This window comes from Hippocampus guttulatus, chromosome 14 (assembly GCF_054856545.1).
Source record: "Hippocampus guttulatus isolate MCC_2025c chromosome 14, RoL_Hgut_1.0, whole genome shotgun sequence".
Lineage (NCBI taxonomy): Eukaryota > Metazoa > Chordata > Actinopteri > Syngnathiformes > Syngnathidae > Hippocampus > Hippocampus guttulatus.
In genome coordinates this window covers 11,496,397-11,512,572 of record NC_141274.1, presented here as the reverse complement: position 1 = coordinate 11,512,572, position 16,176 = coordinate 11,496,397, and the positions used below count along the sequence as shown (strand labels likewise).

The window sequence follows — 16,176 nt, the reverse complement described above, 5'->3', positions numbered from 1 at the left end:
GCTTTCTTCACATCCACACTCCAACGTTCCCTGGATGAGGTCCGAAGCGGGGGTGGATTTACAACCAGAAACGGGCTGCTTGCAAACAAGGGGGACCTGCTGATCACAGTGATGGATGACTGGGGCTGATTTGTGGACTGTTTAAATCATAAATCCCAGTATCCAGTTTGGTGTGGAGTGTTTCTTCCGTTGTTCACACTTTCAAGGGTATGACCTGAGTTTCAGCATCGCTGTGTTATATAATCCAAGAGCAGAGGCTGCAAGAGTACTCACACGGTGTACTTAAGTCAAAGTACTGGTACTTGTGTAAAACAACTGGTTTATTTAAGTGAAAGTGAAAAGGCATAGTCCCTGAAATGCACTTAAATGGCAAAAGATACCAATCAATTGTTAATTAGATACATTCACTTGTTTGTTTTTGATTTTTACATGCAGGCTTCCTGTTCTGTCTGCCTCCCTTGGTTGTTGTTTTGTTTATGTGCCTCAGGACGGGTTGTAACTGGGAAAGTAAATTTCTGGTGTGTTCTACATACCTGGCCAACAAATCGGATTCTGAGACACAATCATATGTTTTCTTTCTGCTTTATAACTCATAACTTATGCTCACAGTCATTTATTCTTTATCGTCTGCCAAGAACAACTCATATTACTCAGTATAGTAAATCTGTATGTCTGTCCTATATTGACCCCGGGTGGGGCGAAGAATTGGTATTTTGTTACCCCCCCCCCCCACACACACAACTGTCCAAGACCCAATGCCGTCAAATCAGTAACAAAAAGCAAAGAAATGACATGCGGTACGATTTGGTGTGAGAGCAGGCGAAAAAATAAACAAGGTGTCAGACCAGCTCCTGTGTGAAGGAAGAACAAGAGTCTTGTGGTGTAGCGGCATCCAGAAAATCATATTCACTGCGTTCACACTCTGCTCCTATCTGCGGGTTGCACTCGAGCCCCCTCCAAGGTGAAGTTGGTTAAAAATGGTGGCACGTGAAATTGTATTCGTTCATTCTCAACAGTCGATTGGCTTCATTTTGGAGCATTTCTTTTACCTGCATTTCTTCCAGCGAGTTATATTTTGTGTCAACAATTTCTGTTCTGACTCAAATCAGAATGGAGCGGTCATGTAGAGATGGTTTACGAGGGGCCGGGTTGGGGGGTGGGGGGGTGTTGTCACTCTGCGGTTAGGCTGCAGGAGCAAAGGAACCTGTGAGGGGATGAGATAGCGATTTGTGGTTTGCACCGAGATGCAGGACAAACGGACTCAACAAAGCCTCCGACCAAGGAGAATCAGTTTGACAGTTCAGGCTTTGGGGTCGTAAATCCATCCGTATGTTTATGAAAAATCAGTTTATTTAGTTGGATTGCACGGCTTGAAATTTATTGCCTTGAAATTTTGAGTTCACGCAACTTTTTTTTTAAACAGTGTATATGCTTTAGTCATTTACAAAACAGTCGAGTGTTATTTTATTTAAAAAGAGAAAAAAACATGAAACATTTTTTTGGGTGCAAGCGTATTGTGAGGAACCGATTGATTGCATTTGCATCCATTTTAATGGTGAAAACTGATTTGTGATATTTTGAGTTACAAACGTGGTCACGTAATGAATTCAACTCATAAATGAAGGCGCCACTGTAAAACTTTTTTCCTGAGATGGACGAATTAGTTTGAGAAATGGCACTGTGCCAAGTTGCCTCGAATGACATCATCAAAAGATGGCAATGTCATTCAGCAACTTTTTAGGAACAAATCCATGTTTTGTACACAGATGAGGGCGGCTGGTGTGTGTGTGAGTGTATGTGTGTGTGTGTGTGTGCTTGTCAGCTGCAGTATCAGCGACACTGTGAGTATGGGGCCATGTGCTCTAAAGTGTGATGCCTATATCACACTCGCTTCAGCTGCATCAAACAACCTCCGTTCCCACACGGAACACAAATCCACACCACTTTGACCTTGGCTATATGGCCCAAATCTTTGATAGGATTTGAAACTGACAGATTTCCTAGCAGATGTCGTGTTGCGGTTTCGTATTTATGTCCCATTTACAATCGGCAAGGTACACCAATGCACCCCCCAAGCCCCACCCGCCCCCCATGTCATCACGGGCAGACTAATTGAGTGCATGCAGGTAGGGGGTTTTCATGCTGTAAAACAATCAGGCTGAAGTCAGTGGTAAGCTGAAGCAGAGCAACTGTAAAGTTACACCTGAAGTCTCCACCAGCAGGCTGTTGTGGAAGGCTGCTGGCCGGCCGGCTCATTAACGGGATCGGCTTACAAGCAGCCGAACAAAAAGGCCTCTGTATGTATCAACCTGCCTCGGTCACCCACGATACACACGCAAGCTCATTTTAGGTCTGATTGTATTCACGTCAGTTACTCTCTATTTGTCTTAGCGTCGTCTTATCTTTCATTTCTGCCAAGAGGGCCGAAGAAATGTCAACGTACTGGCAAAACGAAAATTACATTACAAGTAAAGTCAACTTGGTAGGTCTTGCAGTCTAAGTGTAAAACAGTGGAAATAACGACATCCCTAAGTGATCCCCAAATTGTGACTGTAGTTTACACACAAATAAAAACACATTAGTTGTGAGTGATCTCATTGTGCAGGTGTACTTAATGTTGTGACCACCATGTGCATTTCACAACAGGGCGTTTTGTAAATCAAACACAAAAAAAAAAGTCAACCCGAGCCTTTGGCATATGGTGGCAGTAATAGTACAGCACGGCAAATAAATGACATCATGTACATACTGAGGATTAATAGCTGTGTAAATACTGTTCCAAATGTAATGGCTCTGAGTATACATCTCCGTTGATTTTGATTTAGTTAATCATGAGTAAATATATCTGTGCGTATTTTCTAACTTTGGGGGGGGGGGGGGGGGGGGTCAACTTGCTCCGCAACACCTGGCAAGCACTGCGGTCTTGCTGCGCATGCGTAATGGTTCAAAGAGAGGGGGGGGGGGGGAACATCCTAACCCCACGTGGCTGGAGAGCGAAGAAGCGCTCGAGTCAAGTGAGAGGCAGTGACAAGTACACAGAGAGTTGACTCACTTTAAGCACCATGCCGAGGTCTTTCCTGGTGAAGAGTAAGCGGGCCCACAGCTACCACCAGCCCCGATACGTGGATGACATCTCCATCGGCCTGGATACGCTTCTGGCTCACATAAGCGCAGGTTGGTCATGCGTAAATACGCACGCACTCACGCACCGAATGAAGGAGATTTTTAAAAACACATTTTTTAAAAACAGTTTCTTCTGTTACAAACCTAAGAGACAAAATGTCAAGTGGACTCGAGTTTGGAGGCCGTGACCACGGACAGGCTGTCCCCGGGGCCCCAGGTCCTCTCCCGGGGTTCTCTGCCGTCCAGTTCCCCGCGGAGTTGCGGAGCGAGCGACCGAGCCTCGGACTGTGATTTGTGGCGTCCTCCGTCCCCGTCCTCCTCTCCAGGTTTATTTTCAAAATTTCTTGAGGTTTCCGTAACGTACAGCCCGACGCTATTGCCATATTTACTGTACTATGAAAACTTTGACTAACGTTTGACATGGAGGTGAGGATCAACTGTTAAAAGTTTGCATTTTCCATTTTAAAACACAAAAATAACAGAGAATTTCACATTAAAAAAGAAAAAAATAATTCAATCAGCCAAATTAATTGTCATTTTACAAAGACATCCAAAAAGAACCACTTTACGTCCGTTTTGATCTCATTTCGACTTTCACATTTATCATGTTTGTATTGTGACCCGCCAAAATTAACTATCACGCAAATTTTTTTTTTGGTTTGGACTAATGTTTTTTTTGCCACTGAAAGTCGTAAAATAAAAGTATTATTTTCGTTAATTTTACTCATCGGATTTGTGTCTACTATATACGTCAATAAGAACTTAAATAAGTAAATAATATATATAATAGGTTGTACAATATTCTCGGGGTTACACTAATGTTTTCTTTTATGCCATTAAGTTATATTTAATGTAATGGGGTTTTTTTTCATTTAACTCACGAGACTATTATCCATCTAAATTAAAATGAAATGTATGGAATGGCCAGTTGAAGACTGTGTAATTTTTTTATATGATATAAACATTATGGATAAAAAGGAGATTTGTAGACGCCTTCATAAAATCACAATCCTTTTAAGATATCCTTTATTTGTCCCACACTGGGGAAATTAAGTTAATTGTATTTTTAAAAAACCCCATCAAACTCACATATTTTCACATTCAGATACATATCCGTGTAATGTATTGCATTTTTAGAACATGCAAACAGCCAACATTGAATAATTTCGCTTCCATATCAAAAGTTAGTAAAAGCTGATTTGGTTTCGCTATATGCATCATTCCAGAATTGGAGAATTTAGACTACAGATTTGATATATTAAGATATCTTTTCTTGAAAATATGAGCAACACAGTTGCATAAATTTGAGTCACACACTCCCTTACTGCTCAAAAAAAATGGGGAAAAAAATAGAAAATAGAAGAGATGACTTACGTTAGTCTACCCGTGGTCAGTGCAATTAACTTGATCACGTAATATCTGCTGAGCCATGTAGCTCTTTTTTTTTCTTTTCCACAAGATGGCTAAAAAGGTTTTCGTAACAGTCGGTGTAGCGTGTATGTTGACAGGCACAACTCCGGAGTATAATCTGTGATAAAAATATATACAGTGCCTGACATTTTTGTCATATTCAGGAGGTGAAGGGACCTTTCCTCAAGTATATGCCCCCTCGAGTCCCGGCAGGATGCCCCTTCCACATGCACGCTAACCTCTTATTGATCCACCGATCAATGCGCAACAGCGGGTGTTGTTCAACATTTTGCGTATCATGATTAATTGCGGCTCCTTCTTGTGTGCGCAACTTGACCACGGGAGAGCAATATGTCACAGCCACAAAGACACAAATACGAGTTTCACAATTACAGTGAGCCAGTCAGTGAGACGTGCAGTAATGTTCGTATTTTTTTTTGCAGAGGATAAATAATATATGCCACTAAGTATTGTTATATTATCCGTTGACATGTTGCTGGTTGGTTGTGTTCAAATATCCGCCGTTTAAATGAAGGGTTATAACACTGCTACGTAGATATGCCCATCTATTGCATTTCCCACTATGTGATAATATTGAACTAGCGAGTAAACATGATTGCTGCCATATGGCTCTTGTGTCTCACATTTCCACTTGTGAGGCAAAGCAAAATCATCTGAATGACTGCTTGTACCTCGACAAACTTGTAAGTAGGCTCACTTGCATTTCAAGGCACCATTTGATCGCATTCCAGATTCGGAAGAATGCTCCACACCGACTGCGGAGGACGGCCAACACTTCAACATGTCCCTCTTCCCCGCTTACCCCTGGTGGTCCTACACCTCGTCGGACCTGAGGCACGCCGGCCCGGTTCCGTACCACCGACGCCTGGATCAGCTGGACCTGCAGCAGAGCCGCGCCGAGCCTCGGACCAAAGGATGCTATCAGGACTGCTCGGCTCCGATCCAAATCCAACAAATGTGCGGGAGGAGGAATGCTGACATGTTTGGGGACTTCCAGGAGAAGCCACGTGGGACTGAAATGATCAAGAGTGAAGAGGAGTTTATGTGCGTCAACCAGCTGGACCCTGGTGAAGCCTATAAGTGCATCAAGTGTTACAAGGTAATGTTACACTACCTGCCATGATAGCTAGCTACCCAGCTAGAGAGAGAGATAAGCAAGCTAAGTCGCTAGCTAGCTAGCGAGATAGATGAGATTGAACGGATTTGTTGACTAGTCGACTTTACTACTCTGCATCAACCTTTAATCAACGATGCCATCGATCAATCGACTTTCGGCACATAACATTGAATAGAAAATAAATCTGAAGTCATATATATATACATATACACAGTATATATACACATACATATGGAGAGAGATTTAATATTAAATATATACAGTATATATTTTTAATACAGAAATGAAACAAATTAATGACCCGTGGACAATCTTGACGCCACAATGTGAAAAAAGTAGTCAATCATTTGTGCCAAAAGGTGTTCTCCACACCCCACGGCCTGGAGGTCCATGTCAGGCGGTCACACAGCGGAACACGTCCTTTCGAGTGCGGGATTTGCGGCAAAACCTTTGGCCATGCGGTCAGCCTGGACCAACACAGGGCGATACACTCGCAGGTATGTGCGCTATACATCTCGATCATAGCGCAAAGATTGGGGGACCCCGATAGCCGTCACGTTGCGTTTAAAGCGACGCTTGCACGTAAAAATCCAAACATGCTTGCGTGTACAGGAGAGGAGCTTCAGCTGCAAAATCTGCGGGAAAAGCTTCAAGCGCTCGTCCACGCTCTCCACGCACCTTCTCATCCACTCGGACACGCGGCCGTATCCGTGTCAATACTGCGGGAAGAGGTTCCATCAGAAGTCAGACATGAAAAAGCATACGTTCATCCACACAGGTGAGAGACGGACAAGAAGGAAATCAATTGAGCATTTATCCCATGTGCTTGAAATCCACCTTAAGGTTCTCGTGCTAGTACACGCTTTGTTCTAGCTAGTAGGACAACTTTGACATGCTAGTATACAACCACATGTTACTAGCAAAACTGAAATACAATAGTTGACATTGGTGTGCTACCAGGGAGCCGCAATTCTGCACACTAGTAAAATTAAAAGTACAATTGTTTTCCATTGACTAGTGCCTTTTTTGACCGACTATTTCACAATTAAATCCCACTGTCAAACTACTGTGCAGCACTAGTAACACTACTTGGACCGAGCAGCGGGCATCTATCACGCACAAGTAGACTTGTGGACACTACTAGTAGAACCACAATGCCTGCTTGTACGTAGTTTAGGATCACACGTAACATTTAGTCGCGCTATTGGTATGCCAAAGTTGTTCCACTAGTGTTCAGAAATGAGAAATGTCACAGTCGTGAAAAAAGATGACTAGTAAAACACAGTCATTCTGCAGAACCGTGTTACCAGTGAGTACAAAACCTACGAGTACCCCAGCAAGATGTTTGAGTGACGCGTTTGCCTTTTCGGCGCAGGCGAGAAACCGCACAAGTGCCAAGTGTGCGGCAAGGCCTTCAGCCAGAGCTCCAACCTGATCACGCACAGCCGGAAACACACGGGATTCAAGCCTTTCGCTTGCGACCTCTGCGGCAAAGGCTTCCAGAGAAAAGTGGACCTGAGGAGGCACAAGGAGACCCAACATGGACTCAAATAATCCTTTCCCTTTCAGAGCCTTAATTGCACTTTTTTTTTCTACGTTGTTTTTTGTTTTTGCTAGATGGACGCATAAAAACACAATTGTGCTGTTGACTATTTATTCTTATTTAGCCTGGCAAGACTGCACTGGGTTCTGTTATTTCCATGATGTACATGTATTTGTCATGCTATATTATGCTTGTATCCTTGAAATAAATTATTTCTTCAAGATTTCAAATTTATGGATTATGTTTTTTTGGGGGTTTTTTTTGCCTTCTTAGATTGGAATGCATTTTGCTTCGCTAACCCTTTATTGAGCAAGTACACAAACCATCAACTTGCCAAACAGTTCAACATGGTTGCTTTGCGCGCAATGAGACACTCAAAAGAGGCTGCGCCAGTGCCAAGGCCCAGTCCAAGTTTTCAATTGTGGATAAAGAGAGATAATAATAATAATAATAATAAACTGTAACTGGCCTAGTTAAGTCATTGCATTATTAAAAAAGAGGCAGAGATGTGTTAAACTATGTGAGCCATCAATCATATCACCAATCTCCCTAACTAAGTCATATCACTTTTACCAAACAGAAGAAAAAAAAAACACATTTTGGTGTGAGTGCCATCTGGTCAAAATCAAATACCAGACCCATATAACAAATGCAATTAGAGTGTCATAAAGGAGCCTGTAAAGGAAGTCTGCTGGACTAGCGTCACTTTTATGACCGATATGAAATATGCTCCAGTTGTCCACATCACGGCGTTTTTACTGGGAAATCTTGGGTGTGATTTGTTTGGACACGCATGCAAGATTCCAAGCTCCAAAAGTTTCAAGGTTGTGATTTGCGCACGTCCCACCTGGGATTTTTGTCGCGAATGCTGCTGACCTTTCATGTACGTTCAATAACTTTAAAAACAATTGTTAAAATGATGTAATCAATCACATGTGCAAAAGTCATATGCATCATATTCGTCAGAGAGGCCGATTATTAAATGTAATAACTTGTGCAGACGGCTAAAGATAAGCTTTGCTTGTCGAAGCTGACTGGAACAAGTTTGGCTCATACCAACCGACCCGTGGAAACATTCTGACGCCATCGAGGGCCAGCGCTGCGGTCCTGCGGGGATGAATTTCAAATTGGACTGGTTAATGAAATATTCCTGATGCAAACATAGTTTACATGGACCAGCACCGGCAATTCTCAAGGCCCTTGCCAGATTCCAATAACATGGCAACCCAGAGGCTGAAATTGGATCGGCTCAAAAATCTGAACATACACGTACTGTAACAGAAGAAAAAACACAAAATAATACTTGAATAAACAAAAATATAATCAATACCTTTATTTGGTTCAATTACAGAAACCATGACACAGTAAGTGGCCATTCCCTGAATTGGAATGTGAGTCAGTCAGTGCGGTGGGGGTTTAAATGCCTGGAGCAGGTTCAAGAGGTCTTGCTGCTGTAGGCCCAGTTCCTCCATCAGGGTGTTTACGTACGAGATTGACGACGGCGTCTTCAAGGCTTCGGCAACCACTGGAGACACATACGACAACCTGGGTGGGGGGAGTAGAAGATTTAATTCTTTAAGAATTGTCTTGAATTAAATGTAGCAATATTTTAGGCATCAGTCTGAAAACTATGATGCAAACTACCAAAACGAACAAAAATATTAAAAATATATATATATTGTCACAGTGACAATAAAAACTGAGCGTTATCTATTTTTTTTTTTAGACCGCTTTTGTTTTGAATCTTAACGTGGCTAATGTGGGTAAAGGATGACAATGATTCAGCGTCGATCAACTCTAATTGGACACTTGCACCCCCCCCCCCCCCACCACCACCATCCCTAGTTGTCTACGTATGTGCGTGGAGTTCAGTTTATCTGTGGTTCTCCTCAGGTTCCCGTGTTGCAAAGGTGGTGGGGGGGAGCATCTATTATTCAACCGACTTGGAACAAAAGAGGCCAGACGAGCTCCACAGCTGCTGGGCAGCAGATAGAGAAGCGCAACACGCCAAATTATTCATGGCGTAGAAATAGTAGCTTGGATTTGAATGGCGACTGATGAAATCATGCGCTGCCACTGGCACCGGTTCCGATACAAGTGTGCTCTGCAAAATGAAAAGAAAAGGCAGCAGTCCATCGAAATGGAGATGCATCCAACGGATATCGAGAAAGGATGACCAGTGAGCCGTACCCGCCAGAAGTCTTGCAGTACTACTGCCATTGGAGGGCTGAAAAGAAAACTTGGAAGTGTTCTGTCAGAGAACGCGCGATCTCGCCGGCAGCTAATCAGAGCCCACGAAGATGAATCAGAATCAGAATCGAATGAAGCTGCTTAAAGGTTCATTATTTTATACAGCAGGACCGAGCCCAGCTGTCAAGCGGAAACGAATAAGTGACGTCCTTCAAAAAAAAGGTTAGAATTGTCAGATGTCAGGCAAAGCACTCCTCTTATCTAAACAAAGCTCCTCAATTCACTTCAATAGTTCCTTGGGCAACAAAATGCTCCAAGGTTGTTGCAAAGCACTACTTTTGTCTCAATGTTCATTTTTTTTCAAATCAGGTCAAGGCACAACGGTATTTCGAGTTCACAAAAACACAAATATTTTGTCCACGACTGAAATAACTAGGACGTTGTTATGCGGGTGAGCTCGGACGTTGACGTGAGCCACTTGGGTCTCATAAATCAGAGCCGGTTGAAATCAGGGGAACCTTTTCCTAAGTGCCAGTTTGACGTGAATGTGTATGTGTGTGTTTTAACATGAGAGGTGAACAGGCCTGCTTGTGCGCTTTCCGTCCTCCTTCACGGATCTGGAGTGGTACAATCTGGGTGAGATAAGGCCACAAAGCGCCAGTGTGTACTCAGATGGGAGGAGCACGGAACTGTCCGTGAACTGCCGTCGCCACGATCGCACGCGCGTTCACCCCCCGCACGCCATATGGTGCGGCCGAGAAAATATCACATGCACGGTGATGCCAAGGCGCAGCGCAGGAGATTGATAACTTGCTTGCTTTTGTTTGTATGCAAAGCCGCGCACAAAAAGTACACGATGGCAACATTTGCTACCGTGCCCATGTGCACGATGGCACTTTGTCATTCTTTTTCTAGTTTGTCCCACTGAGCTTTCTTCACACCAAAGTCATTTTATGCCTTTCATGAGCCTTTCGTTGTGCACTGGGAAGTAAAAAGAGCATTCCCCAAACTGTTCCCACAAAGTTGAAAACATAAATTTGTCTGAAAAGTCATGACAAGAAAAAGGAAAGTGTGTAAATACAGTGTGTCCCAATACTTTTGGGAACGTGGTGAGGCTGCATATATGGAATAATTTTAGACTTGAACATTTTATCGACTTGAATCGATTATTGGAAAAAATATATATTTTGCATTATTAAACACTGTCGTGTACATGTCATGATTAAAGGCACACGCCTCACATTTTCACTGGCGTATCCGCGACTGTTGAGTGTGTATGGCTTTAAAAGGCGGGGCCCGGCCTGGTGAGTGATGTGGGTGTCAGCGAATGAGAATGTGGAGTTAGCTGGCTGTTAAGTGGCTCACCAATTAGCCACTTTTGGCCTGAGTTGCGGCCATCGGCATTTCGTGAAGGAAAATGCCTACTACGTATTTGTTTCTTATTGTTTGCTCACTGAAGTTCCCAAACTGGACGTTCCCTGTCTTTCATGGACTGTATGATTGCAAATTATTTCGCCAACACCCACACTACAGCAAGGGGAGCACAGTTGGGGCGCCGCTGATTTAAGTCGAAGTCGCACTTACAGATGGAGAAGCGCTACGGCGATGAGGGTCCACTCTGGAGGTTTGTGGATGATGTTGGTGTTGGTAAACCTGTGATATTCGAAAAACAAAACAAAGAACAGGCAAAGTCAGTCCCCCAATATGACACCTTGCTGTCTTTGCAAGGGCAAAAGCCCACACTCAGGCTTGTCGTGGATATAACTCTCACGGATAAATAGTTAGAGGAAGTGGCACAAACACGGCTTTGCTGTACAAGGTGGCATGATGTATGTTTGTCTGGCAACAACGCATATCCTTTGGGTTTTTTGTTCAAGTGTGTCCGCGGGGCCTCTCGGCAGAAAACAAAAGAATTCCTGGAAGCCAAACTTCTCTTAAATCACCGACACGGTGATTTAATAGCAAACCTGTTGAAAACGACTTTGACGGCCAACGGGGACAAAGTATGGATTTGTTTGTAACATTCATTCCTTCATTTCCCACCGGTGATCCGATCAAGATGTGCATCCATTTTCCACGGCACGTATTCTCATTAGCCGATCCGAGCTGACTTTGGGGAAGGAACGTGGCATACGCTGGACTGGTCGCCGGTCAATACTAATAAGCATTCATACTGACATTCACAACACGACAGGATGGACAACTGAGAGTCTTCGTTAAACCAGAACCTCAGCATGTTTTTAAAATTGCGACTTTCTCCTCCTTTCTATGGATTAGGCATCACTTCCTTGTTTTTGACCATTGGCGTTGCTTTGAGTCAGCCGGGCGATTCGGCAATGTTGCCCAATTTGATGATCAGATTTATTCCTTCTTTTTTGCCTTGCGTACACAACTTGAAATGCTATTTCATTAATGTATGTCACATCACCTCTTAATACTCTGACAGGTTGTAGTGACAAGAATATGAGCATTATTATTAATTCTTTTTTTTTTTCATCTCAATGAGCCGAGTTGTATTGCTTGCAATTTAGCAGAGCATCCCGTAAGATGAGGAACGAGGTGGCATCGGTTGCTGCCGTGAAACCTGAATCCGTCCCAATGGAATTGTGTGTGCGCGTCTCTGTGGGTGTGTTGCGCTGACCTGAATGTCCTGACCAGGTTGTTGAGGTCACTGGTGATGTCACTCAGGGTGAGACTCAGCGGACCCACAATGTTTCTAAGACTGCATATCAAAAAGGTCAGAAATGCCAACGCATCGAGTAAATCCACAAATCCAAGCCTTTTTTTTTCACCACAAATACGTGCAGAATAAAATTATGAGGATTGTGGACACACCAGCTGGCGAGCTTCTCCACTGCAATTCGCTTCTGGATGAGGTGCTGAGCTTTGGAGTCAACCAGTGGCAGAGCCGGAGAGTCACTTGTGCGCTGGTCCTAGAAGTGAGACAAACACGTGACACTTTTTTTTTTTTTTTAAATCATAAAATCGTAAAATGTTTTGCTGATGAAAGTGTTTTTTGTTTTTTTTAATCAGTGTTTTAAAATGTGTCGCTGATGAAAATAGTGGGAGCATAATAAGACACGGTGGTACACATAGGCAAAGTTGGGGGACTGAGTTGAGAGGAGTTACATTTAATTCACAAATTTTGGGACTTGCTTGGCTTGAAGTCAGGAAATGCTCGACTTTGGTTTGGTATTTTTGAGACCGACTTTGACTTGAACTAATTGAGATTACAATGCTTGCCTGTTTTCATTTGAAAAGCAGGATTTTCAATATAGTGGACTCATTTCTCCCAAAGTAAGTTGGGACTTGCTTGAAACTTGGAGGTTAAGACTCGTGACCAAGCTCGAAAAATCGCTGAAACGTCAGTGGCCCTACTTGCCTCTCTCCCAAGTCTTAAGTGCTACCAATTGGTTTCTTTAGCGCTCCCTTGTGGCGACTAACTTTCATTCATCTTTCTCCACATCACTCACCTCGTTTCCATTCACCATTTGTGGTTCCTCAGGCATAATCCAGGTGCCTTTGTAAAACTCTCTGACTTTGAGCACCATCTGCTGGGTTTCCCTTTTGAGAGCCTCATAGTCTGGAACCGCCGCTGTGGCTCTCCGCTCTGCTCCTCCACTGCCCTCGGTCACATCATCCTCAAGGTCATCTTCATCCAGTTCCTCGTCTTCCTCCTCCTCTTCTTCTTTCAGGTATGTAGAGGGAGAGCCAAGCGTACGGTCAGCGCCGTGCAAGAATTTAAGGCTCTCGTCTGTGAGCCATTCGTTCAGAGTCGCTCTCAAGGATTCAAGGAGACTGTGTCCAATCGGGTTGTGTTTTGCTTCGGGGGTGCGGTTCTTGAGAAGACCCCGTAATCCCGTCACCCCTCGCTTGCTCACCCCCACCTGGATGATGTTGAGGCTCGGCCGACTGTCTGCGCTTAACTCGGACGGAGAGCGACCCTGCGGTGAACCGGTTTCTCTCGAGTGAGTTGATTCAGTCATGGGAGAGGCTGGAATTGGCGATGCCGTGTGGAGGCTGCATGAAATCAGTTGGCCCATCACCTCTTCCACTTTGGCTTCCTCGCGCGATTCTTCACGGTTGGTCTCAAAAGACTCGTCCCGTCTCATTGCGTCTTCCTTTTCTGCTCTCAGCTTTTGTTGACACCGTCTCCTCTCTGCCTCGCCCCGTCCAACTCCCTCACCTTCATTTTTACGTCTTGGCCGGTCACCCCAGTGCACCCTGGATCTGCGTTCCCGGGAGACCACGCTGGAAATGAAGTCCTGCTCCCGTTCGTCATCGCTGCTGTAGTCGTCGTCGTCGCAGCCGGCTGTGAAGCAACGCTCCTGACGGTCCTCACGTTGAATGCTCAGCGGTTGTTCAATATCCTCCTCCTGGAGGCACTTGGCTGTCATACACACCTCCTCACCAGAACCTCCGCTGGACACAAGAGTTCGTATATTTGATGCTGATTTACATTATTTCACAATAGTGCGTGCACCCCTCACACTTTTGTAAATATTTATTTTCTTGGGACTACGCTTAATAAATGACATTTTGCTCCACTGTTAAGTAGTCAGTATTACAGTCTAATTAGCTTTACTACTTAGACAGACCTGCTCCTTATTTACAACTGAGTCTTCTGACACTAATGGATCACATGACCCCGGCAGGGAAAATGATTGGCCCAATTAGGGCATTTTCACTGAGGGGTGTGCGCATTTTTGTTGTCAGCAGTGAATGGCTTTGTGTTGAGTTATTTTGAGTTGACTGGAAATGTCCACTATGACACAAGCTGTACAGTGTACACCAACTACTTAACATTGAAACAAACATTTCTTCAATGTTGTCCCATGAATTTTTTTTTTTTAAAAAGTACAAAATGTGAGGGCTGTGCACACTTTTATGAGATACTGAAAAGAAAAGAAAAAAAAACTGTATGACGGAATGTTATCACTGAAGCCAAAATACATACATGTCTACTTTCTTCCTCAGCTTGATTTCTGGGCGTCTGCAAGAAGATTCAATGATTTTCACTTCATCATTCTGCACATTTACTTTATCATACTGCACTTTTACTCTCTACTTGGGAATATTACTGCCAAGAACAAAATGATACAATCAAGAGAATAATGTGGAACTTGAGTACAAAATGCTTATTTGTGGCCACAGAGTAGGCATAATGTGCACAGGAAATACTAATTTGTAGTTTTAATATCATTCGGACATACCGGTAACTAAATGAAGTGATCTTTTGAAGTGTTTCTCAGAAATATTTTCAAATAATAGAAGCAGAAACTAAGATTGCTGGTCTGGTATGTCTACATTTGTGATGAAACGACGACATTAATTTGATTTTGTTTCTCCATTGTAGTTATGGTTTTTTTATGTGGCCCTAATATAAAGGCATTTCAAAATGTCAAGTCACAGTTGTGTTTCAAATTGGAGTTAGCCACACATACCGCTCATCCTGTCTGAGCCAAAGTGGTGCCTTTGATATCTGCAGCTCAAATTCTTTGGATGCTTTATAGCAAAGGTTACTGCAAAAACACTACATGGAGAGAAAGGCACATAAAAAAATCATGTTCAGATGCAACATGTACTATATAGCTCCTACATTATTCTATTCTGCCATATGTAGCAGCAGTCACCTTGCGCTCTGTGATGTCATACACCCTATTAGTCTTCGTCGAGATTTTGTACTGTTGCTTTGGGATCTGTAAGATAAACACATTCAAGTATGACACCTATACAGTCCATTTGGTAATAAACATATGATCAACGGATGCAGATACCTTTCCCAGTTTATTGGAACATAAAGGATAACCACACAATTTGGTGATGAATCTTTCCTCCACAGCATCTCTGTAATTAGCACTGGTGATAAACTTGGCCTGTATGTAGAAAACAATAACATATTAAGAAATATGAGTTTGAAATATAGTATTCCAGTAAAGTATAAACACCTTGGAACCATAGAATAGGTACTCATGACTTTAAAGTCGGAGGTAAGGGCAAAGAGAGTTGGACTGAACTCACACAGTCAAGCAAGAAGTCCTCACACACGCTGTCCTCGAGCAGACGCTCCACCACTTGCAAGGCTTTCTTCTCCAATTCCTGTCTTTCCCTCAACGTCTCCCGGATCGCTTCTCTCCTGAGAAACACGAATACAAGCATTACATTACAGTAACAAAGGTAAACGAATGATAAAACAACACACACGCTTATGAATTTTATTAGTTTCATAAATCCTGTCTGAGCTGAAAAAACACAAATGTATTAACTGCCTTTTTTGCACTCTGCAAGAGAAAAAAAACATTTTGTTCGTTGTGCCAATTAATCGAGGCATTGCGCGCAACTGACAGGCATTTAAAAAATAATAAATAAATAAATCGGTACTTCTACTTAACAAAGTCAGAGTGCGAGTACTTTAGCCCCAAGTTACCAACAACGGACTTCCCTTAACTTCCACCATCGCAACCGCATACATTTAGAGTTTTATAATGTCTATATAAACCTGGTTGGCTCAAAAAGGGCTTAGCAATACTGTCACTCTAACACACAAATTAAAAGACTTTATGAAAAACCTCCTTGCTTCTTCTTCTTCACACAGCAGCTTGGCGTATTTTCCCCCTGCCACGACAAACAAACATCACGGTGAACGAAGGATTATTAATTTGACAAAACAAACTCTTTAAGTACCTTTTTTAGTCGCTTTCGAGACAATTCTTTCTTCCGACTCCATGTTGTTCCTGTTTGTGACGATTTCAACTACGACCTTTGACGTCAC

General features: G+C 43.1%; 2 protein-coding genes across 3 annotated transcripts; one reads left to right on the top strand and one right to left on the bottom strand.

The window, feature by feature from the left end:
• The first annotated feature begins 3,050 nt into the window (after positions 1–3,050).
• On the top strand, positions 3,051–7,432 carry gfi1aa (growth factor independent 1A transcription repressor a). Of its 2 annotated transcripts, XM_086129373.1 has the most exons (6): positions 3,051–3,174; positions 3,273–3,449; positions 5,286–5,653; positions 6,031–6,168; positions 6,284–6,449; positions 7,047–7,432. In XM_086129373.1, exons 1-6 carry the CDS (start codon positions 3,063–3,065, stop codon positions 7,223–7,225), a joined length of 1,140 nt encoding a protein of 379 aa, XP_085985499.1. In that variant the 5' UTR covers positions 3,051–3,062; the 3' UTR covers positions 7,226–7,432. The 2 variants fall into 2 exon arrangements, with proteins under 2 accessions (XP_085985499.1, XP_085985498.1); XM_086129372.1 differs by having other exon boundaries at positions 6,031–6,449.
• Positions 7,433–8,532: 1,100 nt separating this feature from the next.
• Positions 8,533–16,170, bottom strand: rpap2 (RNA polymerase II associated protein 2). Its single transcript, XM_086128892.1, has 12 exons — positions 16,089–16,170; positions 15,974–16,019; positions 15,426–15,540; positions 15,182–15,280; positions 15,038–15,103; positions 14,849–14,937; positions 14,362–14,397; positions 12,878–13,826; positions 12,240–12,337; positions 12,046–12,126; positions 10,989–11,057; positions 8,533–8,759 (listed from the first exon to the last, which is right to left on the bottom strand). The coding sequence occupies exons 1-12, from the start codon at positions 16,129–16,131 to the stop codon at positions 8,615–8,617; spliced, it is 1,836 nt and encodes a 611-aa protein (XP_085985018.1). The 5' UTR covers positions 16,132–16,170; the 3' UTR covers positions 8,533–8,614.
• Positions 16,171–16,176: the final 6 nt, after the last annotated feature.

Excerpts from the sequence above, each read along its gene's own strand:
- gfi1aa (XM_086129372.1), top strand. The coding sequence starts at position 3,063 with ATGCCGAGGTCTTTCCTGGTGAAGAGTAAGCGGGCCCACAGCTACCAC. Across the intron at positions 3,175-3,272 it reads TCTGGCTCACATAAGCGCAG|AGACAAAATGTCAAGTGGAC; the intron begins GTTGGTCATGCG and ends TACAAACCTAAG. Across the intron at positions 3,450-5,285 it reads GTCCCCGTCCTCCTCTCCAG|ATTCGGAAGAATGCTCCACA; the intron begins GTTTATTTTCAA and ends ATCGCATTCCAG.
- rpap2 (XM_086128892.1), bottom strand. The coding sequence starts at position 16,131 with ATGGAGTCGGAAGAAAGAATTGTCTCGAAAGCGACTAAAAAAG. Across the intron at positions 16,020-16,088 it reads CTCGAAAGCGACTAAAAAAG|GGGGAAAATACGCCAAGCTG; the intron begins GTACTTAAAGAG and ends TTGTCGTGGCAG. Across the intron at positions 12,127-12,239 it reads GTGGAGAAGCTCGCCAGCTG|TCTTAGAAACATTGTGGGTC; the intron begins GTGTGTCCACAA and ends TTTGATATGCAG.